The sequence below is a fragment of the Euleptes europaea genome, chromosome 6 (genome assembly GCF_029931775.1).
Source record: "Euleptes europaea isolate rEulEur1 chromosome 6, rEulEur1.hap1, whole genome shotgun sequence".
Taxonomy (NCBI): domain Eukaryota; kingdom Metazoa; phylum Chordata; class Lepidosauria; order Squamata; family Sphaerodactylidae; genus Euleptes; species Euleptes europaea.
In genome coordinates, this window is record NC_079317.1 from 72651388 (window position 1) to 72669851 (window position 18464).

General features: G+C 41.7%; 1 protein-coding gene across 1 annotated transcript in view; it reads left to right on the plus strand.

Annotated features, from left to right (window-relative positions):
• The window catches only part of NELL1 (neural EGFL like 1), a 560206-nt gene that overhangs the window by 167533 nt on the left and 374209 nt on the right, over positions 1-18464 (plus strand). Inside the window, exon 11 of the mRNA XM_056851927.1 lies at positions 1500-1599. Coding sequence (XP_056707905.1) covers positions 1500-1599 — 100 coding nt within the window. The remainder of the gene's footprint in view (positions 1-1499; positions 1600-18464) is intronic.

An 18464-nucleotide genomic window follows, 5' to 3' on the forward strand; every position in this document is an offset into this window, starting at 1 on the left:
CTTCTTGGAAGCAGGAAGGGTTTTGTGCTGGGCACTTTATTGTCAGGAACTATAGTTATCAGACAATCAGGTAACATTGTTTGATTTTACAAAATAAAATAATAATAAAAACAAAGCATTAAAATGTATTAATTAAAATCCAGCATTAGGGAGAGAAAAAAACCCACCCCCAGCTCAGCATAAAAACACAGACCAAAATAAATAAATAAATAGATGAGACAACTGACATCCTAAAATAACAATTTCCAGAATAGATAATATTAAAAGAGTAATCCTTTAACCCTTGGGGTGAACAGAAACATTTTGGCCTGGCACCTAAAAAAAAGAAAGCAACATAGGTGACAGGTGAACCTTGCAGTGAAAGGCATTCCATAAGTGAGATACCACTTTCTCTCTGGTTGCCACCTGCCTCTGAAGGCAGGGGCAAAGAGAACAGAGGCTTGTGAAGTAGATCTTTACTAGTGGGCTGGACAATAAGGGAGGCGGTGGACTTTCAAGTACTCCGGCCCCAATGTTGTCATCACATTTCATATCTGTGGTCCATTGGCCTTCTATATAGAAAGACCATTTAAATCACATCTGGGGGAAAAACGAGTTCCTGCTTCCCCCCCCATTCTCCTTTTAGTGTCTGCTGTTACTCCTGTATGACACCTTTCCTTAGAATACATTTGGCATGTATGGAGATATTTCCTACAGAACTAGGTTTCCGCAGCCTTAAAGAAAACTACTGTACAAAAATATGGATGTTGACCGTGATTCTAGCAAAAATGACAAGACAGGAAGTTCTGATGAAGGTAGCTTTGACTCTCGAAAGTGTGTACCCTGAAAATCTACTGGACTCGAATCTAGCTCTTATACTGCAGACCAACACGGCTACCCTCCTGAAACTCAGATAGGAAGCATCATATTGGGAAGGGGTTGATGTTGTGCAAATTCGGGGTTAAAAAAATGATTTTAATACGTTCATTTTGGACATGTACCTTATGTCAACCAAAAGTGGCCCATTTTTAAACTGAAAATGTTGACTAGATGCATCATTTAGGGCAATGTAGAGCGCATTCTGGAATGAAGTTACAGTACAGATCTGTTTTATTTCTATAGCTTGTCTGTTGTATTTGAATGAGAGAAACTAATAGAAAGAATCAAAGTACACCAGATAAGAAAGACTGATACAAGACACAAAAGAATTCACTAGTAATAACCATGAGTGGAAAACTGTAATTCTCTTACATGGTTAAACAGATTACAGAAAGAGGCAACTGCACACTCTTATATTTGAAGAGATGGGCTCGCTCTTTTAAACTGTGGGAACAGAAATGTCCAAGCAGATTTAATCAGTATTTGATGCTATGGTGTAAAATGGATTTAGCTCCCTGCCTTTCCCTTTATTACAGTTGTGCCTAAATATCACTGGTGCTGTAGACTTGAAAACTGTGTGACCCCCCCCAGTCACTTTCAATTTCATCAGTGTCGTTCTTTACAACATTATTTATTTCCAGAATGGGATTTTAGTAAAAGTAACAGAGAGCTGCCCTCCATTGAACTGCTCAGAAAAAGATTACATCCTCCCAGAGGACCAGTGCTGCAGTGTTTGCAAAGGTAAGTCAGAGGTTGGCAGATAACTCGGTGAGTTCTGTTCGTGACAGTGCAGTTTACAAGACAAGAGTGCTACATGTGGATCCGGTGGACTACCCATTGTATTTACTGGTGTCACTGGGGACAATTGTGCATATGATCTAACTTGAGTTACTTTCACATGGATTTTTTACTTTATCTTTTATCACAAAAGAGCCCCGTGGTGCAGAGTGGTAAGCTGCAGTACTGCAGTCCAAGCTCTGCTCACGACCTGAGTTTGATCCCAACGGGAGTTGGTTTCAGATAGCCGGCTCAAGGTTCACACAGCCTTCCATCCTTCCAAGGTCGGTAAAATGAGTACCCAGCTTGCTGGGGGTTAAAGGAAGATGACTGGGGAAGGCACTGGCAAACCACCCCGTAAAACAAAGTCTGCCTAGTAAACGTTGGGATGTGACGTCACCCCATGGGTCAGGAATGACCCAGTACTTGCACAGGGGAGTACCTTTACCTTTTTAATTGCAAAGGGCAGCTTTTTTTCTTTTCCTTTTTGAGCATTTTCACAATATTATCCTTCCTGCGTCTACTTTCTAGGGCTTCCCCTCCTTTTCTCTGGTGTGTCTGAAACCTGATTTGATGCAGACTTATCGCAGTCCAAGCAAGTTTGCATGCCATGTGGATAGGAAGGTGCAAATTTCTTTGGCACCATGTTGTTGCTATCTTCCCTTTATGGCTGCCACACACACATACCAGACACCAGAGTAGGCTTTTTGCTGGCTTAAAGAAAAATCACTATAGCAACTATTTTTTAAAAACAGCTTTTAAAACAGCTTTAAAAACTCAGTAGTTTTTATATCACTATAGCAACTGTGATTTAAACAAAAAGTCCTTTGTGGTATGGGGGCGGGGCAATAAGAGGCTGACCGAGGAAAGTATATGGAATCTTTTGTGTGGATGCACAAAGGGGAATAATTGCTGTGTATAGGCAACCTTAACCACCTCTAATATCAATCAAAATAATATACAGTCTCTTTATGGGATTGTTGTCACCCTGAACAAAATAAAAATAGGCAAATAATTAGCAAATCAGAACACCATTTTAGATTTTAAATTTTATTTTGGAGGGTATGTAGTTTAACCAGCATTCTTTATTTTTAAATGATTAATACATTTTCTTTCCGAAAAAGCAATTTATTTCTAGTTACCATTTTTTTTGTTTTGATTTTGTAATGTAGATATATTTTGTTAATGTTCGTAGTTACAGTTGTAGTCTGAATAGTGCAGCCAATAGATGAGCTGATGATTGCGGTATGTGCATTGCTACAACTATAATTACTATTTTGTGTGACCTTGGCAGAATTGTCTTCACTTTTTCCCGCATTCCCACTCTATTCCCATCTGTTCAATCCCCATCTGAACAAAGCCTTTTGCATACTGTTATTACCATGACAGTTATGAATAGGAACCATAATTTTTGACAAGAGCTTGGATCCATAGGAGCATTCCTACCTCCAAAGTACAACTTTCTTTTCCCACCCACCAGTTTTCTGTGGCAGCCCAAAATATCCCATGAAATGTTGCTTCTGGAAGAATCCAGGAACAACATTTGGGAAATCCTTTCATCCACAGAAATGCTCCAAGCCATAGTTTGTTACTATTCAGATCTCTCCAGTATTCTGGTGGATGCAAGTCATGGTTTGTTACTATTCAGATCTCTCCATTATTCTGATGTCTGGCTGTTTGGGTTAGAGTTCAAGGAAATATCAATGTCAATTACACAAAAGCTAAAATTATATTGAATCACAAAAATTTTAACCAAACTGTACATATTAAAAACTGTGCATGAAAAATCCATCCGTTTTGGTTACATATAGGAGTACCTTCCACTAGTGTAAAAAACCCCTTTTTAGCAAAAGAGGCATTCCTGGCTGTTAAGCCAGGGATTGATTAACCTCAGTCCAATGTGAATAAAACAAGAAGCCAAATTGGCTACAAGGCAAAGGCTGCCATCCAAAGGGAAGGCTGGAAAGAGAAGCTTTATTGTTGTTTCTCCCTCGAAAGGCAGCTTTTGCTGCCTGTTGCTGACCCACCCTCCCTCCCTCTTTCCCTTGAATATCATGGAATTAGCTGGTTGCCGTTGGGGCCAAGCAGGAATTTTTGGGCTTCTTCCCTGATTGGCTTTTGGGGAAGGCTTTTTTAACCTGCTTCGTGATGTTCAGGTTGGGCAGTTATTAATAGCTTAAGTAGGCCTGGTCATTGACTGTTTAGGCCATAACTAGTTTGGCAGGGATTGGGCGGGTTGCTTATGGATAGGTAGGGGTAACGGCGAGGACCCTGACCCATCGGGCGTGATGGGAAGCATGTTCTGAACAGACCATCACTTGCTTTACGGTGGGATGGGGCATGTAAAGGAGTGCCTTTGTGCTCAGCAACATCTTTACGAACCAGATAGTGGCTTCACAGCACATCAGGGAAGGGAGCTGGAGCTGGGCACCTCTTTGCGGGCAATGACAAACAAGGCTGGCAGCAGCTGCTGGCTGAGTTTGGAGCCAGGGTGGATTTGCCAAAATAAAAGGCAGCCATGGCTAGGCTGCTTAACGCAGCCTGCCCTCAATTAATTGATGACATAGATCAGCTGTTTTAAATAAACTAGTTTTGTGGTTGTCTTCAAGGACAGCCCAGCATAGCACTCTGTGCAGTAATACAACTGTGAAGCTACGTAAACATGGATCAGTGTGGCCAGACTGATGGAGTCTAAGAAAGGAGAGAGTTGGCAAACCAAGTTCAGCTGATAAAAGGCAGTCTTGGATACTGCGTCAGCCTACTTTTCAACCAGCAAGACTGGGTTCATGGTAAATGTAGCAAAGTCAGCTTTCTGAAGGAACAGTCCCAGTTTTGTGGGGTTGGCTGTCTTTCCTGGGTTGCCAATTGTAAACTGTTATCATTATCTGTTTTCTTTGAATGCTATCATCCACTAGTGTCTGCTTTGCAAGTAACATTTTTAATTGACTAATCTCCCTGAAATATGGCAGTAAGGATACCTTGAGTTGGTAGCACAGTTCTTGCTATTTCTTCTCAATTGGATGGGGAAAATATTGCTGGAACTACGTTCTGTGTTTAATTGTTTATAATACTGGGGCACTTTCTGTTATTTACTTGAAATTAGACAGGCAAGACCTTGTGTATGAGGGGTACAGTCCAAACAGGATGGAAAACGAAAGGTACAGGCAGAACTGAGTTTCTCATTGAGACCAACAGAAATCAATAGTTTGAATAACAAATATAATAAAAACAAATAGTGTTTGAAATGAAAATACAGAATTGGCATCCTTATTCACAACTGCCCCAGATTATCTTTCTTCTTAACATCAGAGCTTCTTCTCTCCTCCTGCCACCCGCAGAGGCACATATATAATGATGTATAATGATCGCAAGCAATCAAGTTCATTGGTAATGATTGTTGCAGTTTAAGAACTTTTTGTTTAAAATGTAATCATCAAAAGACTATAGAGAAGTGGAACAATTTCTTGATTGCAGTTTAATCACTTTTTAAAAAAGATTTGCCATCCGTGTTGAAATTTACTGCAATATTATGGATGGTGATTGTTACCTTGAGTGGCAGATGTGATTGTGCATTTTCTTCCATTGGTTGTTCAACTAAAAGTCCCACAAAAGTGTTTTATGTTGCATCTGTAGAATTCCATGAGTACACTGCCTGTCTTCACAAACCCAGGTTATTTAATCACTTTCTTGTCAGAGAGATTGAGAAATAGTATCTAATTAAACATTTTCAAGTAAAGTAATTTTTATTCACAATATACTACAATAGTTTGATGGGTTTAGTGTAGATAGGCAGCTAATGCAGTATTCGCCCATTGGTTGAAATATGGTTTTTAGTGGGAAGTGTGGTAGTATATTAATAATATGGCTCTGCTAACCCTTGCATTTACTGCTTATATAAAAGAGGCTTATAATTTCTTTCAGTGGCAGCTTCAGGTGACACTACAATTAGCATATTTCTCATTTCTCCCTATCTAGCCCCAAGACCAGATTCAAGACATTTGTGTCTAAAGGAAATAGAAGGAGTTCTATTTTCTAAGATGCAAAATCAAACATTTCTCATGCATTGCTGTGGGACTTTGAGCTATTTCTAGCTTTGAGTTTTATTAAGTTCCTGATGGATGTGGAGAAGTATGAATGTAATAGCTCTGCATGTGGAATTGTAACGACAACAGGGTTTACAGATTTACTAAAGGCTCCTTCAGACATTACAGTTTGTACTTGGGATCAGATTTTTTGAAGTGTCTTTTATGAATTGTGAAGGTATGTAAGTTGAAGTTCTCGCCCAAAAGATAATGTAACTGTAACCCTGGAAAGATACAGTTCTGGGAAGAGAAACTAATGGTTTATCGTTGTGGTTTCTGTGCAGTCCCCCATTGGGCCTGTGCACATGCAGGAAAAAAATAGAATAGCAGTGGAGATCCTCTCTCTGCGATGGCAGAAAGAGAACTAAGGGAGTAGCATCTCTTCCCCCACTCACATCACGGTTTCAGCGGGAAAGCACCAAGAAAGCTCTGGAAATCTTTACAGGGGCCAGCCTGCATGTGCACAGGCCCAATGGGGGACTGCACAGAAACCACAACGATAAACCTTGGTGGTTTTTTTACAGAGGCTTGAGCTGAGTGCCATCCCATCTGAAGACCCTTTGCCTCTTCCTTGGTTTGCTTTGTGTGAGAACTCTGGGGGTGTGGTCTGATAGAGTCTTGCACTTCACAGCAACTCCCTTTGAAAGACACCAGCCAGGCAAAGGACACAGCTCACCTGTCTGAGGCTGCTTCAGCTTGGCTCTGAGGTTGTAACCTTACTTTGAGCCTCCTACTAATGTCTTCTGCAAAAAGTTAACCCCCTCCCTCAGTTGTGCCTTATTCTAAAGGCCAATGCGCCAACATTTACTGCAGGCTCTCGGTTCCCGACTAAGGATTAACCATTAAAGGACTGCTGACACCAAAGGTGTTGTTTCAGAGTGAGGACATGGCTTGCTATTGCCACTTCTGGGGAACATGGAGCCATTCTGCAGCCTTCTTGCAGTCACACCTGAGCAGTATGCCCCTTTTCTCAGTTCCATGGTAGTCTTGTGAACCACTGAGGATGCAATGTGTTGGGGCTCCTCAGCCTTTTCTGTTTTCCAATAGAGATGATAAACATGCACTTCTAAGCCCAAGCATTTTGAAGTCAGTTTTGCTGTTGATTCCATGTAAGTTTGTGCCAACTTTGCCCATGCTTCTGTCTTCCTTCCAGGAAATGACACTGACTTTCCCTAGAGTCCTCAGCATCACTGCTGCATCTGGGGAAGAATTCTTACTTCAAATGAATCCAGCCTGTTTCAGGGGTCATTCTTATATGGCATCATTTGCAGTGAAAGCCAGTGTGGTAGAATGGGCCCTTGTGAAGGCAGAAGGCATAAATTTCTTAAAAAGTGAAGTGTTGGGCTAGGATCTGGGAGACCAAGATTTGAATGCCCATGCTCCAAAAGGCTTGCTGAGTGGCCTTGAGCACATTGCACTTGATCAACCTGTCCTACATCTCAGGGTTGTTTTGAGGATGGATAGGAAAAGATGGAAAATTTTGTAAGTCATTAGGGAAGAAAGGTGGAGGAATAAATCATAAACTCCCAATCAGTTTTCTTAAAGGATGCCCTATGTTCTACTCAAAAGGGGTGCCCCACGGGATAAAGGCATAGGCAAGGACGTTGTTGCTAAAACTCTGAGGGTATAAACTGTTAGCCTGGGTGAAAATTGGAATTTTCCTGTTATTTCCCTTATAAGTTGCTAATTGGCAGGCTGTTACGATCCTTTTACTATCCCCTTTAGAATGAGCATGACACGCTTCTTTAACCCCATCACGGAGAATAAAAGGGATTGGCTCAAGTGTTCTAATTTAGGCCATTTGAGGTCTTCAAGGACAAATTGTATCTGGGTCTAATAAAGCAAAGGTCCACTGGCACTTTAAAGTTTAACAGCATTTATTTTAATATGAGCGATTGTGTATTCCAGCTCACTTCTTCTAATACCTCTGAGTATCACAGCCTCTGACTGTTTTAGCTAACCTGTAGCCTCAGCTGCTGTTTTTTTACAAGCATCCATGGCTGGCATGAGCCCCCCACCCCACCCCAGGGTTTTTTGGGGACAGGCTACTTTTCCCCTGAAAGAATATTAATTGTCCTGTTCAAATGGACAATGTCCCAAATGGGCAGGAACTGGCTCACTGTTAAACCTTTAGAAACCTCTCTATTTCCCCTTCAATAACCTGATGTTGCAGGGCTGTCTGCAGAGCTGCACAGCAATTAGGGCAGCCCGTGTGAGATTGTGGGATTGTTTTCCTTGCCCTGTTGATGGGTCGTTGATCCCTTCCAGGGCCTTTTTGTCCTACTTAATTGAGATATTTTTTTGCCTTTGCCTTTTTCCGTTTTTAGTCGATCCTTCTTTCACTAAGATAATTCACAGTGGGTAGCCGTGTTAGTCTGTCTGCAGTAGTAGAAAAGGGCAAGAGTCCAGTAGCACCTTAAAGACTAACAAAAATATTTTCTGGTAGGATATGAGCTTTCGTGAGCCATGGCCAGAAAATATTTTTGTTAGTCTTTAAGGTGCTACAGGACTCTTGCCCTTTTCTACTACTTCTTTCACTAAGATTGTTGAACTTCAGTTAATGCAACTGCAGTTCCTACGTTTTTACATACCTTTATGTGGCACCATGACAGAAGTGGGTTATAGATCAAATCAAGCCTGAACTGACCCTAGAAGCTAAAAGGACTAAACTGAGGCTATCGTATTTTGGTCACATCATGAGATGACAAGAGTCATTGGAAAAGACAGTCATGCTAGGAAAGTTGAGGGCAGCAGGAAAAGAGGAAGACCCAACAAGAGATGGATTGACTCAATAAAGGAAGCCACAGCCTTCAATTTGCAAGATCTGAGCAAGGCTCTCAAAGATAGGACATTTTGGAGGACTTTCATTCATAGGGTCGCCATGAGTCGGAAGCTACTTGACGGCACTTAACACACACACACATGACAGAAGTAGCTTTTTGGTGTAAGTTTCTCCTTTCAATGGATGCCCAGATTTGTTTTTCCCAGACAGAGCATACGTACGCCATTCTGGTACTCCTTATGACACTTTCTTATGGCACTCCTTTTGACTCTGCACCTCTGGAAGTTAGTGCCATCTCAGATGCTTCCCTTGCAGTGTGGGATCCCTGCTGTGAGGGTACTGTCTCCCAGTGGTTCCTTTTTTTTTGCCATTGTCACAGCTGACTTATGTGGACCCTTTAGGATTTTCAAGGCAAGAGACGTTCAGAGGTGGTTTGCCATCGCCTGCCTCTGCATCACGGCCCTGGTCTTCCTTGAATGTTTCCCATCCAAATACTAGCCAGGGCTGACCCTGCTTAGCTTCTGAGATCTGATGAGATCAGGCTAGCCTGGGGCTATTCTAGTCTACAGAAGTAATTTGTCATACTACTAGATGCACTAGATGTACCTTATTTTTCTTTGGCCATTTATGCTTGGTAATTAGCAGACCGTTCCAGGCTGAAGTGCCCCGTTTTGTTTGTTTGTTTTTTCATGCTGAACCGTCATTCAGGAAGTGACTGCAAAGCCGGCACATACATGCTTCACATTTCTTAAGAGCCCCTTTAACGCGACCTTTTGTATTTGCTTCCCCCCCGCACTGAAGCATTTACTGAAGGAACCATGAAAAATCACAATCACAGCTTAGCTATGTAAACGACCATTGCCAATGGCTATGCAAACGAAGGAGCGAAGGAGCAGGCGAGTGTGTGTGTGGGGGTGGAATTTCTCCTTTTGCTTCAAGACCGTGAATAGGAATTTTAAAGGTCACATTTTTAAAAAGAGCTTTGAGCGAGCATCAAAACTGACCCTGCATAAATGGCCTTTGTTTTAGTTCTAGTGCTAACAGTCCATGTTGTCATGGAATGCATTGCAATTATGCTTTCCTCCAATAATGGGTGCTACCTCCTGCATAATCTAATTTCCTGCATAATCTCATTGTTGCACTTCCCTGGTGCTTCCTTTATTACTGTGATTCTTAGTCTGTAGCACTTATGACATGAGTACATTGTGGGTTCCAACCTATGTCCCCCTGTTCATGCAGATTCACACTGTTACAGTTTCTGATGCCCTGACCAAGATTCCCTGCCATGAGTTGTCTTAATTTTTCATGTCTCACAAATCTATCATTATGATATAGTTTCTGACTCATAACAGCAGAGCACTTTTTACATACCTTAGATGTGGGTTTTCTTGTCTGTTTTGTGTATCAATGGCCCAATACTACTTTTTATTGGTCAATTAAACTCCAAGAAGGACCTATCAGCATCCTCATACAACCCATCCTTGTGCTGTCACATTGTCTTAAGTGCATGAATGTTGAATGTCCTTTACCTATCTCAGCTTTCTCTTCCAGGGCCGTATACTTCCCGGCTACATTGTTGCATGGTATTCCAGTTGAGGCTTTGGTAGAGCAGCACTTGTTCCTTTATGAGCACCTCTGGGTGAATGTCTGTATGGGATGTTAAGCAACTGTTGGAAAGATGGTCCTTCATGGTCTCTTACATTGAGAGCTTCACACCCATCTCATTCAGTAAGTGAGCTTGCTAGTCACCCAATGTGGGACTGCACAGAAGATACAATGTTGGATATAGAGTTGCACTTACCTGTAATGGTTGTTTATCAATTGGTCTTTTGTGCAGGCACACATCCCTCCCTCCTGCCCCACTGCGAACTCTCTGGAACCTTAGTTTGTTGGGCCTCTAAGGGCAGCATGGAGGGAACTGAGGAAGTAGCGCCCCTCCTCCTGTTCATGTGATTATTTCAGCAGGAAAGCACTGAGGGGAGGAGGATTCTCCTAGTCTTCTAGAAAGCTTTGGAAATCTTTTCCATGGCTGGCTTGCATGTGTACAGTCCCATTTTGTACCTACACAGAAGACTTCTCAATGAACAACAGTTATAGGTAGGGCTGCACATATCGGCAAACCCAAACTGAAAATAAACACAAAATTAGCAACATTCGGCTTTATTTTCGGCCGAATACCAAAACCTGGGAATCTGCCCGTAGCCGAATAGGCGATTTCCCAAAAGCCGAATAGATATTCAGCTTTTTTGGGTGTTGACTATTCGCCTTTGCTCAGATGCACGGCTCTGTGACTTCTCCCATTTTTGTTTATTTGACTAGTTTTGTTAGGACCCCATAGTTGGGGCCCTTTTTGAGGTAGGGGTTGTGTAATTGGAGCCAAGTTGGTCTGACCAGCTTTCCAGATACATCACCCAACAGAAGACTAGTCTGCGTAGCAGAAGAGTCATTTAAAAGATGGTGCTCATCCAAACCCATCCGGAGGGATATACCTCTGACAGCAAACTGCCATATAGATGTGTTGTGGCAGCAAACTGCCAAATAGATGTGTTTTATTAATTTTTTAAAAAAATATTTTTTAAAAAATTATGCCTTGCCTCTCTGCCCACATAAGAGCCACCAAGGCAGCTAACAAATTGAAACATACATAATAAAATCACATCTTTAAAACCATAAAAACAATATCATTAAGCAATAGGAAATAAAATACGTAACACCAACAATTATAACCTGGGGCAGGAAGGAGGGATCATTGAAGGAACACCAAATGAAACAAAAAATGCTTCACTTGCTGACGGAAGATGGCAACAGGAGGAGACAGATGAGTTTCCTTGAGGAGAGAGTTCCTGAGTTTTCGTGCCACTACCAAAGAAGTTCTCTTTCAGGTTGCTACCTTCCTAATCTAATTAATCAAGGCCCCCCAAAGCAGGGCCTCCAAAGATTATTGCAGTGGTCAGGTAGGGACATACTGTCATTTTAGAAAATTATGCAAGGATTGATGAGCTTCACAATCTCTAAACTTTTGAACTTCAGAAAACAAGTAAGAAAGCTGCATTGCATATGTTATAGCTGCCATTTGATTTTTACAGAGCAATCCTAATGGGGGGGGAAGGGAATGGGAGCCAGCGTGACCCCTTCACCAGTGTTAGGGCCACTTGTGCTGGCTAAACTGGCACTAACGCCGGAACAGGGCAATTTATACCAGCTTTGGGGAGCAGCATGGCAGCGTGAGCTGTTGGTGCCGGTGCAGCCTCACCAGCAGTGTTTTCCCAGGACAAGGTCAAAGGGGGCATTCCCGGGAGCGGAGCTGGCTTCAGTCAGCTCCCAAAGCCCTTTTAAACTTGTAAAGCCCTCTTTAGCTAGTGCCAAGTTACTCCTGCAAAAGGGCAGGAATAGCACTATGAAACCCTATGGAGGAATTTCACAGGGTTTTTGCTAAATTTACCTTTTTTGCCTTCCTTTTTCTGGCCAGGAAGCTGCTTAGGAGGCAGTGTGGCTGCACCGTCCCCGGGTGCTTCTTAACCCCCTTCCCCCTTAGGATTGTGCAGTTAGAGGATTAGTATTATGAATTTTATCTAAGAATTTAAAAGCCATCTTTCCAGAGTGATATACAAAAATTTAACTCAGTCAGTCAGAGCTGACCAAAGTTGATAAGAATAAATCCAGAGTTCTGAAAAAAAGACATGCATACAAAGCCTCACACCCAACAATACTCCGAGGGACTATTTTCCTGCACTTGCATGGATTAATAAATATTTTACCTAATTAAACTATCCAAATAATCAACAAAACATTGTCAACCTACTATAATGCTGCTTGTTTATGTTGTTGGAAGCTTGTTTACAAAACTGTTGGTTTGATTGTCCTGATATTTAAAACCAATTTGGATGAATAAATTGTTGGATGCTGATGAAAATGAATCTGGCTTTTGCTATACATTTACATGATCAGTGTATTCCTAAAGAGATTTACTCCAGTCTAAGCCCATTGAATTGAATGGACTTAGACTGGAGTAACTCTCCTTAAGGAATGCACTTTATAAAGCCGAATGCCTTTCCTTTAGAGCAGTGATTCTTAACCTGGGGTATGCGTACCCCCAGTGATACGAATCAGGACATTTAGGGGTACATAAAAAAAAACCTGAATAATGGCGGGAAAAGTTACATATGTCAACAGTGTAGGACAAGATGCAAGTCAAAAGTTGTGAAATTAATTAAACATTATGATTGGCAGAGTGAGTTTTCCTTATTATTTAACCTTGAGAAAAGCCCCATTCTCTCGCTTTGTTGTTTTGGCCAATGGTGGGGAGTCCCTCCCTAAACAATGTGTTGTGAACATGCCACTACAGCGCGCATTCTCAGCAGCCCCTCACAGGCTCAGCTTTCACTCTCCTCTTCACGAACATTTGAGTGCTGTCGCACTGGTACCGATGTACATATAAGGATTTTGGTAATATGAAGAATACAGTTTATGGAAATGAGCTGCCAAGGGGTACACAAGTGGGAAAAGGTTGGGAACCACTGCTTTAGAGCATTTCTACCAGTGTTGCTTTATCTGTTTTCTGGCTTGTATGTTTTTGTGTATATCTCCATCATGAATTGTTTTTCTTTGTGTGTGTGAGCGGCCTTGAAAGTATCCATGGAAATGGGGTATAATTGTCATTAGAGAGGCTGGTTTATAGTTGTTCAGGAGTAATTCTGTACCTGGAGTGTGCTACATTGGATCCTCCAGGGTCTAATGGTCAGTTCACACATAAAAGCCAGCCACCTGTTTCCTCCAAGAGTTGCATCCTGACCATGCCCAAGAATGGGACCACAAGACAAAGAATATGTGAACTCACTGTGTATGGGGTACACTCTTCTGTGTTCATGACAATACTCTTTATTTTCTTCAGTTATACTCCACTTTTCTCCCCAGTAGAAAAATACCCCAAGTATAAAAAATACTAGATATTATTGATTTTAGATGTTTTGAACTGTTTTCCTATAAAACCCATGAAGATTTCTCAGCTGTCTAATCCCTTTGGTTCAAACCACAGTTTATGTTGATCCAGATTTTTTAATTATGTATTTGCAAGGAACCATTCTCGTGTGAGTTATTTATCATGCAATAGAGGAGGAGTGAATCTGTGGTCTGCTTCATGCTTTTAAGCTCTGGATGTGTGTGAAACACCACAGCTTGGATCCAGCGATACCCAAGTGGAAACAAAACGAATGTAGTGCTGTTCCACTTGTGCACGTTCTTGTGCAACACCTTGCTGTTTCCTCTCCTATATGTTCTAGTGTCCAGGAATTGGTTGCACAAGATCTTATGCAAGCGAAAACACAAGTGGGGAGACAAAAACTTTGACTTGGCACAAGGGATTACTGCAGTGTTTTTATTGTGCTTCTGCTTGCACAAGAGCTCTAGTGCAAGTGGAAAAATGTTGCGGTGCATTCAACCCAAAGATTTTTGCCACCACAAAAAATAACAGTTGCGTAAGAGTACCCCAAGATATGTTGGAATTTAGATTGGGGTTGAAAAGTGGCCAAATTCAGTATGTTTAAGTTTGGCTACTGTGTTGTATTAGGGCTTGGTTTTGTTAGGCAACACATTGACATGTTACATTTCTCTGCATGATTCCATACTTGGAAATGGTCAAACTGCATAGGGAATAAAGTAGCTGAATCAAATGTGTAAATAAGCTCATGCTTACTGGCACTAACATATTTACATGGAAGTAAGTCCTTCAAAATAACTGTACCAAGACTGCAGTGTAAGTGATTTTAGAACGTGTGTCTTAGGTTGCTAAAGTGTTTGAGATTTTTTGAAAACTGTAACCTATACCTAACATATTTGGAAGGATATCGGGCTAACCAATTCCACAGTTTTTCACTATTATGAAATTAGCTTGTCTATCTCTTTCCTGAAGCGTGGAATTTGATTACTGTTATAATTAGCTTAGAATGATAAATGGGTCATTGCACAGTCAAATAACTTAAAAAGCAAAATTTAATCTACTGGAAGCAATAGTAATAAAGATATAATGCCCTCAACAGAGGAAAACCAAGTATAGAAAAAATGTACTGGCAACCTTCATAAGGCTAGCAGAGTATTCAGCTGTAATATCTGAAAAAGGACGAAAGGTCGACCATTTGGCAAAGGTCCAGAAGACTTTTTAATATGTATGATTACCGTTTTGAAAGTTTCTGATTGTATCTTGAATGTTTTAAATTGCTTGGAGGGGGGGGCTATCCCACATGTTTATGATTTCTACCTGGGGCAAGTAGTGATCAGGACATCTGTTCTCAGTTGTTTATTATTGTAGTGCATGCTCATTTGACTTGTCATCTGTGTTAACTGGAATTAGGAGTAGTTAATATAAAGCCTCAATGGCTGCTTAGAGAATGTTGCAGTGTGAAAACATTTTGGGAAAATTCCTAATTGTAGGGACTAGGACTTTCAAGTATATACATAAGGCTGGGATCCCCAAACTTTTTTTTAGCATTAAGCACCTTTAGATTTTTGAGGAGTGGTGGTGAGCATAACCCCAAAATGGCTGCCACGGGAGGCAGATCTAAAGAAGAAGAAGAGTTGGTTTTAATAGCCCACTTTTCTCTACTATTAAGAAGTCTCAAAGCAGCTTCCCCTCCCCACAACAGACACTTCGTGAGGAAGTAGGGTTGCCACCGGCGGGAGATTTTTGGGGTGGAGCCTGAGGAGGGCGGGGTTTGGGGAGGGGAGGGACTTCAATGCCATAGAGTTCAATTGCCAAAGTGGCCATTTTTCTCCAGGTGATCTGATCTCTATCGGCTGGAGATCAGTTGAATTAGCAGGAGATCTCCTGCTACTACCTGGCAGTTGGAAACCCTATGAGGAAGGTGGGGCTGAGAAAGTTCTGAGAGAACTGTGACTAGCCTAAGGTCACCCAGCAGGCTTCATGTGGAAGAGTGGGGAATCAAACCCGGTTCTCCAGATTAGAGTCTGTTGCTTTTAACCACTGCACCATGCTGGAGATGAAACTATCTACATTTTGGTTGGATGCATGGTCCAGCCACTGGAAGCACAGCAAGCCAGGAGAAGGTGGTCAGCTCCTGCTTCTGAACACTCATCTCTCCTCATGCATCAGCCTAACTCTCTGGATGCTTAAACTGTTCCATCATCAGCATTTCATTTTAAAAGTCTTTTTTCATAACTCTTGAATTTATTTTGCTCAGACATTATTTATGTCAGGGCTCTCCAACATGGTACCCTTGTCACCATGGTGCCCACCAGTACGGGTGCCCAGTGCCCCCATCTACTTTCCAAAAAGCTCAGCGGGCACCAGGGGCGAGGTACTGGTGGGCACCATGGTATCCATGGGCACCATGTTGGGGAATCCTGACATAAATAATGTCTGAGCAAAACAAATTCAAGAGTTATGAAAAAAGACTTTTAAAATGAAATGCTGATGATGGAACAGTTTACGCTAGTCTAGGAAACAATGTTGTTCTTGTTTCCCTCCATCTAAGTTAACCCTATGTGTCCCTGAAACCAGACAGTGAGTTAGTCCTAACTAAATTATATTATTGTTTTTAATGAGCCAAAAATAACTGGCTCAGGATCACAGGCTCCTTAGAAATAGTCGTCCTTATACAGAATATTTGTGGAAGCAAAAGAAATTGGAATCACAGTCTCTGTAGATTAATAATTTTACAGCAATCTTGCTATGTAAAATGATTTTGTCTTTCCAGTTATTCCCAGCAGACTTTTATAATATTTCTGTAGAGCAGACAAACAAATGAGGGAGGATCTAACAGTGCATTCTTGAGGTTTCGGTGTGGGGGAACAGTGGGGAGGAGGTGCAGCAACAACGCCTCCTAACCCATTTCCCCGGTGCCAAAAACTGAGAGGAAAAAAAAAACCTTTTAGAGGCTTTTTAAAGTTTAAATGAGGCTTTTCGCCCCATAGAGAAAAGCAAGGCTGCACCTGCTAAAAAGCAGGCACAGTCTCGCTCTTCTTGGCGCCGGCGTTCCCAGGGTGAAAGGGACCAGGAAACTGCCTAACAGCAGCTCCTCCAGCCACCCCACCCTGGGAACGTCTTCCAGGATGCTGTGACGCCTCCTGGGACACCAGCTCGGGCCTTTATGCTGGTGAGATGCTGGCAGAAGGCCCCGTTGGTATCCCGGGGTGGCGCTGCTGCGGCAGCCCCCGGAGACCAGCGTCTGGGCCTTCCCAACGGCGTTCAGGCCACTAATGCTGGCTTAAGTAGCCTAGATGCCAGCTTGGGGAGGCTTAACGCCGGCGCATCGCCTTCCTAGCCTCCTAAGGGCTTTTGCCCTTAGAGCTCAGGAATGCGCTGTAAGTATGTTACTTTATAATAAGCTAATTTTCTTGGAAACCTACACATTCCAGGGAGATGTAATGATTCCTATTTATTCATAAATGAATTAGTTGTTAATGTGTTCAAAACAGCATGCTTCTGAAGAACAATTGACCCTTAGTGGCTCATGTATACTATTGTGCTAATGTTGCATCCACAGGTGCCTGAGACAGGTGATATTAGGACTTCATGTGTTTGTTTTGTTACCCTCACTTTCTACCAAGCGCCTGTTTAAACCATTCATTAGGACTCAGTCCGAAAGAGAAGTTATAAGAACTTAGGAGCTTTTTGGTCTTTAAAATTTATTTTTTATGTAAAGCATTTTTATCTTGCTTTCCTCTGGAACTGTACTCAAAACCTAACTCTGAACACACTTCTCATTATGGGAAAATAGGGTAAATAACACAATGGAAACAGTACAAAAGACTAGGATTTTTAACAGTTTGGGTGTGAAGAAATAATATAGTGCTTGAAGTTTACTTCATATAAATCTTGCTTTAACAATCATAATGCAAAGTGTAATTTTATCCATATAAAACAGGTAGGTCTCCAAGGTGCTTCGTAAATTCCTGAGATAAAGGAGTTCCCATATTTCAAGAAGCCGTGAAGCAAGCAGAGTTTCTGACAGTTAAGCTTTTGTTGAAAAAGGTTACACTGGAATATATTTTTAAAAAGAAATAACTTAGACTGGAGTGCTTAGAACTGAGTTAATGGGAAAAAACTAGTTTCCAACTCTCAACATAAAGGGAAAGGATGAAAGAAATCAGATATTACAGGGGGGTTTTTGAGGGGGAAAAGCATATTTGGTGTTATTTTCAGAATGACTTATGGGGCCGCTGAAATGGAACACATTGCCCTGAAGAATTTTCATTTCTCATTGCTTTTGTTTTGATGTTCACACTTACCTCTCGCTGTCAACTAAATAACACTTTGATTAGCTATTTCCATGAATGAATTTATGTATCATTTTCTTTGAGACTGACGTGATGGAAATGTACACCAACAATGCAGATAAAAAAAGAATCTGTCAGCATACTATTAGTGTGAGTTCAGCTGGTAACGCCGTAGGTCAGGCGCCCCCAATCTTGTTTAGCCTATGGGTATTTTTGGAATATAGATAAGTTGTAGTGAGGGCCACCAAAATAGTTGCCATTTAGGGTTGCCAACCTCCAGGTGGTGGCTGGTGATCTCCTGTTGATCAGTTCTCCTAGAGAAAATGGCTGCTTTGGAAATTGAACTCTATGGCATTGAATCCCTCCTTTCTCCAAACCCGCCTTGTTCAGTCTTAGGGTTCCCAGGTCCCCCCTCTCCTCCGATGGAAGGTTTTTGGGGCAGAGGTAAAAATCGTGCGTGCATGGCTACGCTGACATGATCGCATAACTTCCGGTTCACACCCAGAAGTGCTGCATCGCAAGAGGCCTTTTACCACTCAAACTTGGGTATTTCTTTCCACCCAACCTTGGGTACCCAGCTTCTGTTTTTAGGTTGGGTTTTATTCCCCTCTTCTTTCTTCCATAAAATTTAATGCCAGGTACCAGAGACACAAACTTTATAGAAGACACAGGCAAAGCCAATTAATGATATTATTTTACTATATTTTTTACCTAAAATACAAACATGCTTAACA